This window comes from Sesamum indicum, linkage group LG7 (genome assembly GCF_000512975.1).
Source record: "Sesamum indicum cultivar Zhongzhi No. 13 linkage group LG7, S_indicum_v1.0, whole genome shotgun sequence".
NCBI classification, from domain to species: Eukaryota; Viridiplantae; Streptophyta; class Magnoliopsida; order Lamiales; family Pedaliaceae; genus Sesamum; species Sesamum indicum.
The window spans coordinates 10272716-10285661 of NC_026151.1; the positions used below are offsets into that span (position 1 = coordinate 10272716).

Here is a 12946-nt window from a genome sequence, read left to right on the forward strand (position 1 = left end):
ACTCACAGTAATCTGCCTCAATACATACAGCATCACAGTAGAAGCTTTTTCTCTCCTGTATATTAATCAGTAGACTTCATTTCAAGAAACTGGTTTGATTGATTCGTTCGAGCAGGTGATTGAATCATCTCGAGTTTGTGACATCCGTGAATCTAATTCTCAGTCAACTCCAAAAGCCCAGTTAGAATTTATCAATAGCAAGCGATAAACAATGGCAAAACCCTCATCGTCGAGATTTATCGTCAGGTATTTTCATCACATTGCATCAAAACCCTCGACGAGTGGTAATCCCACCAGCAGTGCGATTTCCCATTTCATCGCCGACAATCCTAAAATTATACAGAACCGCACCTTTTCTTCTTGGCTGCCAACGAATTCCCAAAGAACTCATTTGTCGTCATCAGCCAATATTCCAGGGATTTTTGGAAAATTAGACCCACAGGTCAAATTCTTACCGAGTAGTCTGGGTTTTAGGTACTTTTCATTTAAGAATTTTGAGATGGGTTCTAAGAATTTCGCCAAAAAAGTGGTTGAAAATCCTTCTTTGGCTGTTAAAAATACATTTGCACGGTATAGGGAGGCTGTTGGGCTGCAGATTGAGGCGTTCTGGAAGAGAAATTATCTGGCGGTGCTGGGGGCAGGTGGGGTTGTGGTGTGCATTTTGCTGTGGCGTGTCTTGTTTGGCATTGCCAATACCTTTATTGGTTTCTCTGAGGGTATGGCCAAGTATGGCTTTCTAGCACTTTCATCCGCTATCGTCGCCTTTACTGTGAGTTGTTCCTTGCTGTAGTATAGTTTCTGGTTTATACATGTGTTTTCAGTTGTGTTTTTGTGGATGGATGATTGATTTTTTATTAATGATTTGATTGATGGTGAAGAAAGAAATATAACAATGGGTTGTTAAGCTGCTAATGTCTGGATGAAGTGTTAATAAGTAGTTTCAAATGGGTGAGTTTCCAGCATGTTGGCGGTCATGTGATCTGGATTGAATGGTTGCACAAATGAAACTAGTTGCAGCAATTGGGGTTGTGATTTGTCCATGTATTCCCTCCTAGTGAACTAGTATAAGTTCTTCGATTGGTTATATGGTAGTTTACCCATACAAAACATGCAGTAGCTTAATCATTCATACTTCATACCATAGTTAACCTATAATAGGATGCTGATCAATTTGCACCTAGTTATAAGCATTTTAGCCCTGTTCCTCTACTCATCCACTTGATTTTTGCTATGAATACACTATAATTTGTTTGGGAGTTGATATGTTCTGAAAGCTTTGCTGCATCTGTTGCTCAAATGAAAATGGTGATGGCTAAGTTCGCCTTCTTTCAGGATATGTTGGTAGCGTTCATTCATTGTTCTTCCCATTGTCCAGCCCTTCCTCTTCTGACTCTAGTTATAAAATCTAAACTTGAAGTCTCCCCTCTTTCCTTCCTTCTGTTCCATAAAGCTGACAGTTGGAATCAAGTGCTATTACGTTTTTGCTAGCCTTTTCTCTTTATTTTTTCAATCAAACAATCACATGTACGACTCACAATATGTTTTTAACGTGTCTAGGGCTTGTACTTTCGTTCAAAGTACACAATCAATCCGGATAAAGTTTACAGAATGGCCATGAGGAAACTAAATACATCAGCAGGTATTCTTGAAGTCATGGGCGCGCCTCTCACGGGAACTGACTTGAGAGCATACGTCATGTCGGGAGGAGGTGTCACCCTGAAAAATTTCCAGCCAAGTTTAAGAAGCAAAAGGTGTTTTCTTATTTTCCCTATACGAGGTTCAGAAAGAAAGGGGTTGGTCAGCGTTGAAGTCAAGAAGAAGAAAGGCCAGGTTTTTTTTTTGGTGCCATGTGCTTCTGGTTTTCTTAGTTGAAGTGATGTTTTTAGCTATCCAGTGAATACCTTCCTGTCATTGTACTTTCTTGCCTGCATACAAATATGCTAGTTACTGGGGATTATAGCAATTTAAGTAATATGGTTTCCATTTATTCTGCTCAATGTGACCTTTAGGCAAACATAGTGCACTTTGCTTGCAGGAGGAATGTCGATTTTGTTGGTTTGTCATGTTAAGTGTGATCATCAAGGTTCACCGTCCCCGCGTCTCTATTTGTTCAGTGAACCAGGGGATCTGTGTTTGAGGTTTACAGCTAAGTCTATTTCTCTAAAAGGAAAGCAGGCTTAGTGAAATAGACTCCTGCACATTATAGTTTATGCATCTTATATGTCAGTAATTTCCATCTGTATTTCTTCATGGTTTTTCCTTTCAAATGGCTTGAGTTGAAGGATGGCGTCACCTATAGGTTGAGATTTAAGGTTTAATTGGAAAGAAGAAATGTTCCGCTTGTCCTTATATTCACTTAATTTCCATATTCTGCAGTATGATATGAAACTGTTGGCAGTGGATATTCCAATGGCAAGTGGACCCGATCAACGCCTGTTCTTGATTGGGGATGAAGAAGAGTACAAGATTGGTGGTGGCCTAATTTCTGAACTACGGGATCCAGTTGTCAAAGCATTGGCGGCAACTAAGGAGTTTGAAGCTCGTGATGCAATGGAAGATGAGGAAGACGCTGCAAGGGAACTTCAAGAAGCTGAAAGAAGGCACCGGGAAGAAGTTGAAAAGCTTGAAAAAGGGAACTCTTAGTTGCTTTGTTGAGTTTGTATAACTCACTTTGCCATTCCCTCTTTTGTCCTTGCAACCTCAAAGTTTTGACTTCCGGAATCAATTGTAGCTGCTACATTAGCACCTTGTGTTCATGTTGTAATCTTTTTGCAAGGTTTGTAGGAATTTCTTGGCGGGCTGCCTGACTGTACTTTCTAACACAACTTTCAACAGATCATAAGCACCTCACAGACATGTGGGATCATACAATCCTGAGGATAACTTTACCGTTTCTTCTTCTGTTCAACCATCATGGAGTTCATTTTGGCTTAACGAGATCTTTTGTAGATTATTCCATTACCATGTTGCTGAATTAATTGACGATCGAAGGAGCTGTTTTCAACTCAAAAGCAAAAAGTCAACTAGCAAATTCTCTAAGCTATTTTCTTTTTTAAATAGAATTCTCTAAGATAGTTTACTTTGGAGTAGAAGTTCGAAAGAGCCTAATCTTAATGTTTGCAAAACGCAACCTCAACCTGTGTAATGGAGTAGTTTCTCTAAACAAATTCCTAAATGCATATAAAAGCATAATAAGAAAAGGAACTCTCCTAAAGGGACAAAAATCAGTTCGACTGGGGATGATCCAGTTTAACTATTTCACTAAAACCGGGACACGTACCAGTGAAGAGTTCATGATTCGACCAAAACTTGTTTATTAGCAACAAAAGATACTCAACGCCGTTACAGTAACCATACAAAGAGATAGATAAGTTCGGAAAAGGAGACCAGTTCCAGAAACATGGACCACCATCCAACTGTACAGCTATAGCCCTATGGACAGGAACAGTTATACTACACTGTTCTACCTCATCATCCACAAATTGATCAATTCGCAAGTCCCCTTGTGAAACTTGATTTTCAATCTCAAAAGAGAAATTCAGAATCGCATCTTCAATTGCTGCCTTTAGTGCCAATAATATAGGTAGTCGGTGGAAGGGTCTACTGAGTCAAACATGGGGTGCTATCTATGTATTAGATATTGCCTTGTAGCCTTCTCTCTCAAGAATTTCAGCTATGGAAATATCTCCAGTCTTCACTATTCTGCCATTCTCCTGCATATGGAAATTTGTGCATATTACCAAACAATTTTTAGCACAGAGAAGTACTCCGGCTTGAGAGCAAGCTTTAGTGGCACATTATTATTCAGAGACGCACATTTTTACAAGGGCAAAGAATGAATTGAAAATATAAAATTAACGATGGAAAAGATAGAACTTCAAGAGACCAGATTCTTCTCCATGATAATCCAGTATAAATAAACACTTGCTAACTTACTTTCTTTCTGCAATATGGCTTTCTTACCATGATGTGGATATAGGTCGGTTTTATGAATTCCAGAAGGCGTAAATAGTGGGTGATCATCAAAACTGAATTATTTGGAGTCAGAAGTCCATTAACTGCTTTTGCTACATCTCGAAGAGCATCAACATCTAAACCAGAATCAATTTCATCCAATATTGATAATTCTGCACCAAGAACCTGTGAAAAAGAAAAGCTTTTAGTGCATACTTTTGTCAACTCCAACATGAATCTTAACACACTTTAATAGCATCAGAGATGTCACATCCCATTTAGAAAAATACAACATAGAAGGTAAAATCTGTAAGTGCCATTTGCAAATGTGAAACTGCCACTTTTTTTCAAAGAGAAGAAAGGAAAGAGACAGGCATTTTTATTCTCTATCCAAACAGTAGCAAAAACATAAGAAAATTGCAATCTTTAAGAAGTAACATTAACAAGAGCAGTTTGCTGTAGGATACAAATGCTCATGTTGTTGCTGGCATGACTCAAGTTGGTTAAAGCATCCAAAATAAGGATTCATTTTCAATAAACCTATTGGACTTTTCTCTGCCGGCATGATCAGGATTTTCCTTTGAGCATGTACCATTCTAAGTTCCTGATCCACCAGATCAAGATCAAAGGTTGTCTGCGGAAGTTGGGGGTTGAGATAGTTGGTTTAACTATTACAACAACAAAGATCTCAAGGAAAACCTCTCAGCTCCTATTCAATCTCACTTCAAACAGATAGAGCACAAAACTTTCCACGTCTGTATAAGCATCCTCAGAGACAGTATTCTAATCACAAATAATGAAAACTATTCTTGAGGTGTTAAAGAGTTATATACCGCAAGTTGTAAAATCTCATTGCGCTTCCTTTCTCCACCACTGAATCCTTCATTGACATTTCTGTTCAAAAAATCTATCTTCATATTCACAATTTCTAGCTTCGGTGCCACATAGCCATAGAACTGCAACAACGAATGCCATTGTGAGGTTAAAAAGAACATTGGCCTAATGTATACTTCAAACTCAACAGCAACAGACTTTTCTCCCCAAAATGAGAAAGGTGAGGGGATAGACCGACCTGGCATAGTAAAGTTTATGGGCACAAATGCTGATAGATACAAATTAGAGACAAAATTAAGTAACAGAGAGGAGTGCATGATATATTAAAGATTTTATACGTTATTAGACATCAGAAACTTTTGATTTCATTTTTCTTTAACCCCTTTAGAGGAAACAGCAACATTATTGTTAATGTTTCTAGAACATTACTTGCATTTACTTTGTTCTTAGTGGGGTTGAACATTATTTCACAAATTAATATCTCCGACATCATTCAGAGTTCTCCGAAATAATCATCAGGATAACAATGGATAACAGGTAGAAACACAAAGGTAAAAGATGAAATAAGAAGCAGCAGCAATAACTACCTCAATTGGTCCAAGCTCAGGTAATCCAAGTTTTCTCCTTCGAGCATTGTAGGCCATATTCAAAAAGTCAATATTGCTAACTCCAGGAATTTCAACTGGAGACTGAAAGCTCATAAACAATCCAGCTAGAGCTCTTTCCTCAGGTTCCATCTCAAGCAAATCTTGTCCTTTATATGTTATACTGCCTCCTGTAATTTCATAATCTGGATGACCAACAAGGACCTAAGAAAACCGAACCATCACATACAAGTTCAACTAAGAGACAACTTGTCTTCACACAATTGAAATGCATACCTGTAAAAATAAATTCAGCAATGATAGACCAACTAAAAAACATAAAAGCATATTGATAACGTGGTAAAAATTGCGGAAAGCCTGCAATTATAGATCATGGACATAAAATATGACCAAACAACTACATATCAGTCTCTTTTCTCCTTTTAAGAGATGTTACTGAGAGAACCCAATTCTTTATTAACTTTCAGCACAGTAAAGAAGTGCAAAGATTATCACAGGAGAAACTAAAGCAAAATGTCTGTTTTGGCTGCTTTTGTTTCAAATAGTAATTTTATTTGACGAAGAAGCATGGGCATTCCTTTAATAATACAATATAAGCATCAAGTAAAGTGTTTCTCTTAGCATTATTTGTTTTGAATGAAGAGATATAAATGCTAAAAAATCAGAAACCCCACTTTCTTGAATAGGCTAGTTGATCATTGCACTATTATGTTGCACCCCCATAGTTACATTCTCAACTAAGCCATGTTTTATGCAATCACAACTTGCATCTCTTCGAGCTTGCTTAGGCTGAAGCTTGATTGTTTACCACAATAAAAAATATTTTAGCATGCTCATAAAAAGCTCACATTTGTTGAATGAAATAATTAAACAAGTCAAACGTGAGCTCAAGTTCGACTAGAAGACTACATTTACTGAGAAATCAATCATGGCTTCAGAAACCAAAACAAAGCAGTAAAGCACTGACCTTCGCGAAGGTACTCTTTCCAGACCCATTTTTCCCCATCACAGCATGAACCTTTCAAATCCAGCACCAATATTAGAAGGCAAAAAAGCAAAAAAGGTACTGTAGGCATTCTACAATTAAGAGTCCATTAATAAGATCAATTCGAACACGCTTATCATTATTTTCCACTCCAAGCTTCTAGATTCATGCAAACAAATACACTTGCAATATAAATTACTCTTTACCCAGTTGCTCAACAAGACGCATAAAGCTAAGTAGATGAAATTGACAAAAACGAAATCTTATCACGCATACTCCTATCTCTTTATCTGCCATAATAGTGACAAAATCCACACTTCGACCCCTCAGAGGTCCCATAAAAAAGAATGGTTTACTCTGACTGATTAGTGAAATTAAGCACCTCGCCTTCGTGAACGGTGAGATTAACGCCTTTCAGAATAGGCTGTTTGGACTCGGCAATTACGGCAGACAGGTCTTTGACTTCAAGCAGGAGCTTCGGAGCGCCGTCGCGATCGGCGGAGGAGAATGAAGGGGACTCGACAGCGACGGCGGCCCTCAGCGTGAAGCTGCGTCGGGCCTTCACAAAACGACAGCGTCGAGGACTACTTGAGGCGGAAATTTTGAAAGAAAAGCTCGGAGTGAAGAGAGCCATTGAAGCAAAGAACTACAACAAATTCTCAATCAGAAGATGACTATGTGTATATATTGGCCCTCTTGTACTGTTAACTCAAATTTGTCCAATTCTACTTAAAGTCGTGTTATTCGTCTTGACATAAAGCAAACTTCTCAACCGCGACTTTAATGTGGAGAAAACTGGTTTGATTTATTTATGGTCCACGTGAGACGTGCGTGGAAATATTGGGCCGGATTTTCCTTTACGGGCTTCATGTAAGCTCTGTCCATGTAATGGGCCTAAAATCCTTTCTATCAAATTAAAAATTCTTTATGCCCCATTTCATCGGGTTCTAAGATTTATCCAAAAATAAATTACAACGAGCTCCTCCAAAATTTTACAAAATTAGAAATATCACCTTGTTATGTAAAAACTTAAAAATTCCCTTGATGTTAGATGAAATCATATAATCCTTAAATTGAAACCTGAAATTGTCAACTTTGCTTGTATTGTATTTTTAAAGGAAAAAAGTAGAAAATTATTTAAAAAAAATCGGATAAGGTGGATAGAACATTTTGAAAAAATTGCAAAAAAAAAAAAAGTCAATTTAGTCTATAAATTTTTTTTTCAAATAATTCTAAAAAATAAGTAAAATTATAATTTTAAAATGACATTTTAGTTAGTTCACCATAAAAAATGATGAAAACCTAACGAAAATTATTGGGTTAATTGTTAGACGATTGGTAGAATAAAGGATGTATTGATAATTTTCAAATAGTGAAAGAATAATTGTAATTATGTTAAACTTTAGAGGATCTTGTTGTAATTTACTCTGAATTATATTGTCAAAATAGGATACAATAACATAAAAACAAAATGGTAAAAGCCTCTTTTGTGCTAAAATTATAAATAAGAAAAAGACTTCTCATGTGAAAATATAAGTCCAAAAGTACATAATTTCAATAAGACTTTATATAAGTTAGTGCAACGGTAACAGTACTTTCGCACAAATTACAATAATGAATTTGTATAATTATATTTAGGCCTCTTAACGTATAATTTATTTACCTAAATTATTTATAATTTTTACATACTCATTATATACAAAACATTTTAATTTTTAAAAATTTATACGTACATCTTCTATTATTATTACATAAACTACTTTCGTTTTTCAACTGTAAGGTTGGTTTTTTTTAATTATATAAAAAAAACAAAAATAAATTATATATACAAATCATAAATTTGAAAATGTGAATATAATTATGGCTAATAAATTTTGACTTCCTTATTAAAATGCCAGTTCTTGTAAGAAGATTGTTGACCCAATTTATCCAGACTGCGTCAGTGGACGGTATGTAAATATTCTTACATCCTAAATCATTTGAATTTTCTTGTATCGGAAAAGAATTTTCAGTCTCTCCGTCACTCATGCAGTCTGTCTTCTCATACACAGTCCACGGACACACAAACAAGCAAATATTGTAGGTTTTGGTGCTGCATGCCAGTCGGATTTCTGTCCAAAAACAATGGAAAAAGAGCTGACCTCTAACCACAAATGGTTGGTTATAAATGCATTAATTAACGTTGGTGGCCGACTTTCTTGCTACATGAAAAACGAACCAGTAACAAAAACCCAACTCAGATTTTATTAAGTTGATTAATGAATGATAGAAATAGCAGATTATTATGAGCCATTAATGAAAATTTAATGACCTCTAAATTCCCCTGTCTGCCGTAGTATACCGTTGAGGGCTCTGTATTTCAAATTTCGGCATTTCTTGGTTGAAGCCCAGGTACAAATCTAGACCCTTTCTTGCTAGATACGTATACATGAATTCTTGCGAAAGTGGGCCTGCGTTGTTCTTGGGAGACCCTTTGAGTAGTTGAAGGCTACTTCTTGCACAAGACTTGATTTTAGATTTCTTGTTTGCCTCTCTCCCATTTGTAAGTCTCATTTTGTTATTAATTCCTTTTGTGGGCAAGTTTTCATGTTTTTGTGTGCTGATGCTGACTTACTGCTCTTGGTCTAAGAATCATTCCATCTAAGATGTAATTCTTGTTCTTGCCCAGTGCTTGTGATTGTGTGTGTGTGTGTGAGAGAGAGAGAGAGAGAAGCCCTTTTCTTTTACATGCAGATCATCACTGATGGAGTAATATTTATTTTACAATGTGTTCTCTCTTTTGATTCTTTCTTCTTGTTTATTTGAGTGAACAGAAGCATCCAATTCCCTTATCTGATTAACTCTTTGTTCATATGTTAATTCCCAATCTTTCGCTACTTAAAGTTTGTTCTGAAGCAAAGATGTGAGGTCTGTTTGGTTCAATCTAACTGCAGACAATGCCTAATGCTGGAGAACATGGATAGGCCACTTTTTCTAGCATAGTATACCTTCTCTTTAGTATAACAAAATGACATTTGAGCTTTTGCTTTTGCTTTCTTTATTGTGCATCTTTATTCATCTTTCAGGTGTGGATTCTTGATTCTTACTGATTTCTCAGCTTTTTTTTTATATGTGGATTGCTTCCACAATGGCTATGAGACTTCTACATGTTGCATTGCTGATATAGTATAAAATCCAACCGATTTGAAGTATAATAAAGTGAACTTTGCTTTTCCACTATAAAGAAAGCCAATCAAGAATACTACGCTTTTTTAACTTTTCAACTTTTTTAAAATAAAGGGCCTCAAATCAGTCTGTAGTTGATTTACTTTCCTCTTTACCAATTTCTTGCGGAACTCTTCATTCACAAGTCTGTCAGTGTAAGAGCCTTTTTTCTACTCTCTTAGCTGCACTTGTTTAGTTCACTCTGTAAGTTTTGACATTATTAACTTTTAGGTAAAATTTTGATCGAGCAGATAATCGTGTTTCGAAGAATTTGTTTCACTTAAGCTGTGGTTGTAAACTGAAATAGTTCCAAAATGAAACTCAGTGATTTGGCTTTCTTTAAAAGTAGGACTTTTTTGCTAAACGAGTGGGAGACATTAGTGTGAAAATTATCATTTAAATATCAAAAGTTGAACTTCATTTTCGGGCATTCGGTTCCTCTAATGGACTTGCTTTCTGGCTAAGGCAATTATAGGACCTTTAGAGAGAGCAAATTGAGGTAATTCAACTTCATTTCTTGAAAAACCATAGTATTATTTAAGCATGGAACTGATGTCAATCTAGCAATGATTTAGGCTGGTTGATTTGCCTTTTCATTTTTAAATTTTGCCTCCTTGTTTTCAAACACGAACAAGCATACATGGTGGCAAATTCAAACTCTTGGTGAGTATAATGATTCAAATTCACAATTATGCTGTCTTTGGCTCAGTTAAATTTTCTTCCCAATTCAGTTTTTTTCTTGTGATTTCTGCTAAAGAAAGGGAACATAATTCAGTTGTCTCACTTTCATGATTCCTTTCCATTTGAGTGCTTTTCTTGCTAATTCTGGATTTCTTGGCCATTCTTGTTCTTAGCAGAACCTTCAAGTACAATATCAGCCAACTTGAAAGCTGTTTGTCTGGCTGCCATCTGCTCAAAAACTCCAATGAAACTCTGGTTTAAATTGGCAGCAGTTACTTGTCTCTTTCTGCTGCTAGCAGTTTTTCTTCAGCCCGTCAATTGTGATCTTAACACCGACGCAAGGGCTCTACTCGATTTTGCGGCTGCAGTTCCACATGTTCGGAAACTCAACTGGGAATCTACCAACTCAATCTGCACTTCTTGGATTGGCATAACTTGCACAAAGGATAGAACTAGAGTCAATGGGATCCATCTCCCTGCTTTTGGGCTCTACGGCCCTATCCCGGCTGATACAATAGGGAAACTAGATGCTCTTAGAGTCCTGAGTCTACGATCCAACCGTCTGAACGGAGAACTTCCATCTGACATACTTTCTATTCCGTCCCTTCAGTCCGTCTTCCTTCAAAACAATAACTTCTCAGGTGCTACTCCTGTTTCACTCTCACCTCGACTCAGTATAATTGATTTGTCCTTCAACTCTTTCACTGGAGAGATCCCGTCCTCAGTCGAAAGTTTGAAGCGACTAACTGTGTTGAACCTCCAGTTCAATTCACTTTCGGGAGGTGTCCCAAATCTTGATCTCCCAAGGCTAGAGCTTCTGAATTTGAGCCACAACTTGTTGAATGGCTCGATTCCATTCTCCCTGCAGAAGTTTCCCGTTTCTTCGTTCATCGGAAACACTCATTTATGTGGCCCGCCTTTGCCTTATTGCTCTGCATTATCTCCTTCTCCTACACCAGAAAGCAGTTCTTCTACTGTGATCTCTCATTCAAATTCAAGAAAACTCAGTTTAGGAGCTATCATTGCTATAGCCATTGGTAGTGCTTCTCTTCTGCTTCTCCTATTCTTAGCCGTTCTGTTCCGATGTACGAAGAAGAAAGGTGGTGGTGGAACTACATTGATCATAGCTAAGGCCTCCACCGGTGGAAAGAATGAGAATTTGAAGTCTGAGGATTTTGGAAGTGGAGTACAAGGAGCTGAGAAGAACAAGCTGGTTTTCTTTGAAGGATGTTCATTCAGCTTTGATCTAGAGGACTTGTTAAGGGCATCGGCTGAGGTTCTTGGCAAGGGGAGCTATGGTACGGCATACAAGGCCATCTTGGATGAAGCAACAACAGTCGTAGTGAAACGACTGAAGGAAGTTGGGACTGGAAAGAAGGAATTTGAACAGCAAATGGAGATCGTGAACAGAGTTGGTCGACATCCTAATGTCGTCCCTCTGCTTGCTTACTATTTTTCCAAGGATGAGAAGCTTCTCGTTTACGAATACATGCCCGCAAGCAGTCTCTCTGCAGCTTTGCACGGTATGAACATAGGAGATTTTTCTGAATCACCTAAAATCTGTATCTTGCATTTGATTTTATTTCTTGTTCTTTTGCAAAATGTTTAACAATTTGTTCTGCGATATCCTAACAACGACAGGTAACAAGGGCATTGGACGAACTCCACTGGATTGGGACACCAGGCTAAACATTGCACTTGGAGCTGCAAGGGGGCTAGCCCACATCCACTCAGAGGGTGGTGCTAAACACACTCATGGAAACATAAAATCCTCAAACATACTCCTAAATGCAAGTCTTGATGGTTGTGTTTCCGACTTCGGCTTGAGTCCCATGATGAACTACATACCCATCAAATACCGAGTTGCTGGTTACCGAGCTCCAGAAGTGATTGAAACACGAAAAGTGAGCCAAAAAGCAGATGTATACAGTTTTGGTGTCGTCCTACTTGAGATGCTTACTGGAAAATCTCCCATCCAATACACGGGGTACGATGATGTTGTTGATCTACCGAGGTGGGTCCGCTCCGTTGTTCGGGAGGAGTGGACGGCCGAAGTATTCGACGTGGAGCTAATGAAGTACCAGAACATTGAAGAAGAGATGGTGCAGATGCTGCAGATTGCTCTGGCCTGTGTGGCAAAGGTGCCGGATATGAGGCCGAGTATGGATGAGGTTGTCCGGATGATTGAGGATATTCGACAATCTGAACTTGAGAACAGGCCGTCGTCTGAGGATAACAGGTCAAAGGATTCCAGTGTGCAGACACCTTGATTTATTCTAAGAATTTATGGATTCTTGGGATGAATTGCCAGGTTTTAGGCTTGGCTTCTACTTCCAATGTGGTTTTATTTATCTTTAAGGCCATGAAAGGAGTGCTATTATTTTCCTTGTATTTAAAGAACATTCTTCTTCATGAAAGGGCCCTATTCAGGCAGAGGTAGTTTTGAGCAGTAGAATGATGTTAATAAGAGCATCCTTACAACCTTGAAGTCTAAGATTTAAAGAAGTTAGTTGCAATGATCTCCCTCTCATGAGAGCTAATGGAACTACTGACTATATTCTTTTCATCTTTCAAATTGAAAAGGAAAATAAATCTAAATGTCACGAGTTGATATAGATAAACAAAAATTATATACCCACATTTCGAGTAATAGAACATCAAAGGAGGTTTGAGTAATTTGCAA

At 37.6% G+C, this 12946-nt stretch overlaps 3 protein-coding genes across 9 annotated transcripts; 2 read left to right on the forward strand and 1 right to left on the reverse strand.

The window, feature by feature from the left end:
* LOC105166961 lies at positions 1–2934 on the forward strand. Of its 2 annotated transcripts, XM_020695379.1 has the most exons (4): positions 1–474; positions 577–769; positions 1558–1830; positions 2377–2934. In XM_020695379.1, the coding sequence occupies exons 1-4, from the start codon at positions 212–214 to the stop codon at positions 2641–2643; spliced, it is 996 nt and encodes a 331-aa protein (XP_020551038.1). In that variant the 5' UTR covers positions 1–211; the 3' UTR covers positions 2644–2934. The 2 variants fall into 2 exon arrangements, with proteins under 2 accessions (XP_020551038.1, XP_011084788.1); XM_011086486.2 differs by having other exon boundaries at positions 1–769.
* Positions 3229–7050, reverse strand: LOC105166962 (ABC transporter I family member 6, chloroplastic). Its single transcript, XM_011086487.2, has 6 exons — positions 6761–7050; positions 6361–6411; positions 5376–5597; positions 4788–4910; positions 3964–4140; positions 3229–3713 (listed from the first exon to the last, which is right to left on the reverse strand). The coding sequence occupies exons 1-6, from the start codon at positions 7010–7012 to the stop codon at positions 3627–3629; spliced, it is 912 nt and encodes a 303-aa protein (XP_011084789.1). The 5' UTR covers positions 7013–7050; the 3' UTR covers positions 3229–3626.
* Positions 8828–12776, forward strand: LOC105166963 (probable inactive receptor kinase At5g58300). 6 transcript variants are annotated; one of them, XM_011086489.2, is made up of 3 exons: positions 8828–8920; positions 10440–11786; positions 11905–12776. In XM_011086489.2, exons 2-3 carry the CDS (start codon positions 10508–10510, stop codon positions 12531–12533), a joined length of 1908 nt encoding a protein of 635 aa, XP_011084791.1. In that variant the 5' UTR covers positions 8828–8920; positions 10440–10507; the 3' UTR covers positions 12534–12776. The 6 variants fall into 6 exon arrangements, with proteins under 6 accessions (XP_011084791.1, XP_011084793.1, XP_011084795.1 ...); XM_011086491.2 differs by lacking the exon at positions 8828–8920 and adding an exon at positions 9638–9737; XM_011086493.2 differs by lacking the exon at positions 8828–8920 and adding an exon at positions 9811–10081 and having other exon boundaries at positions 10437–11786.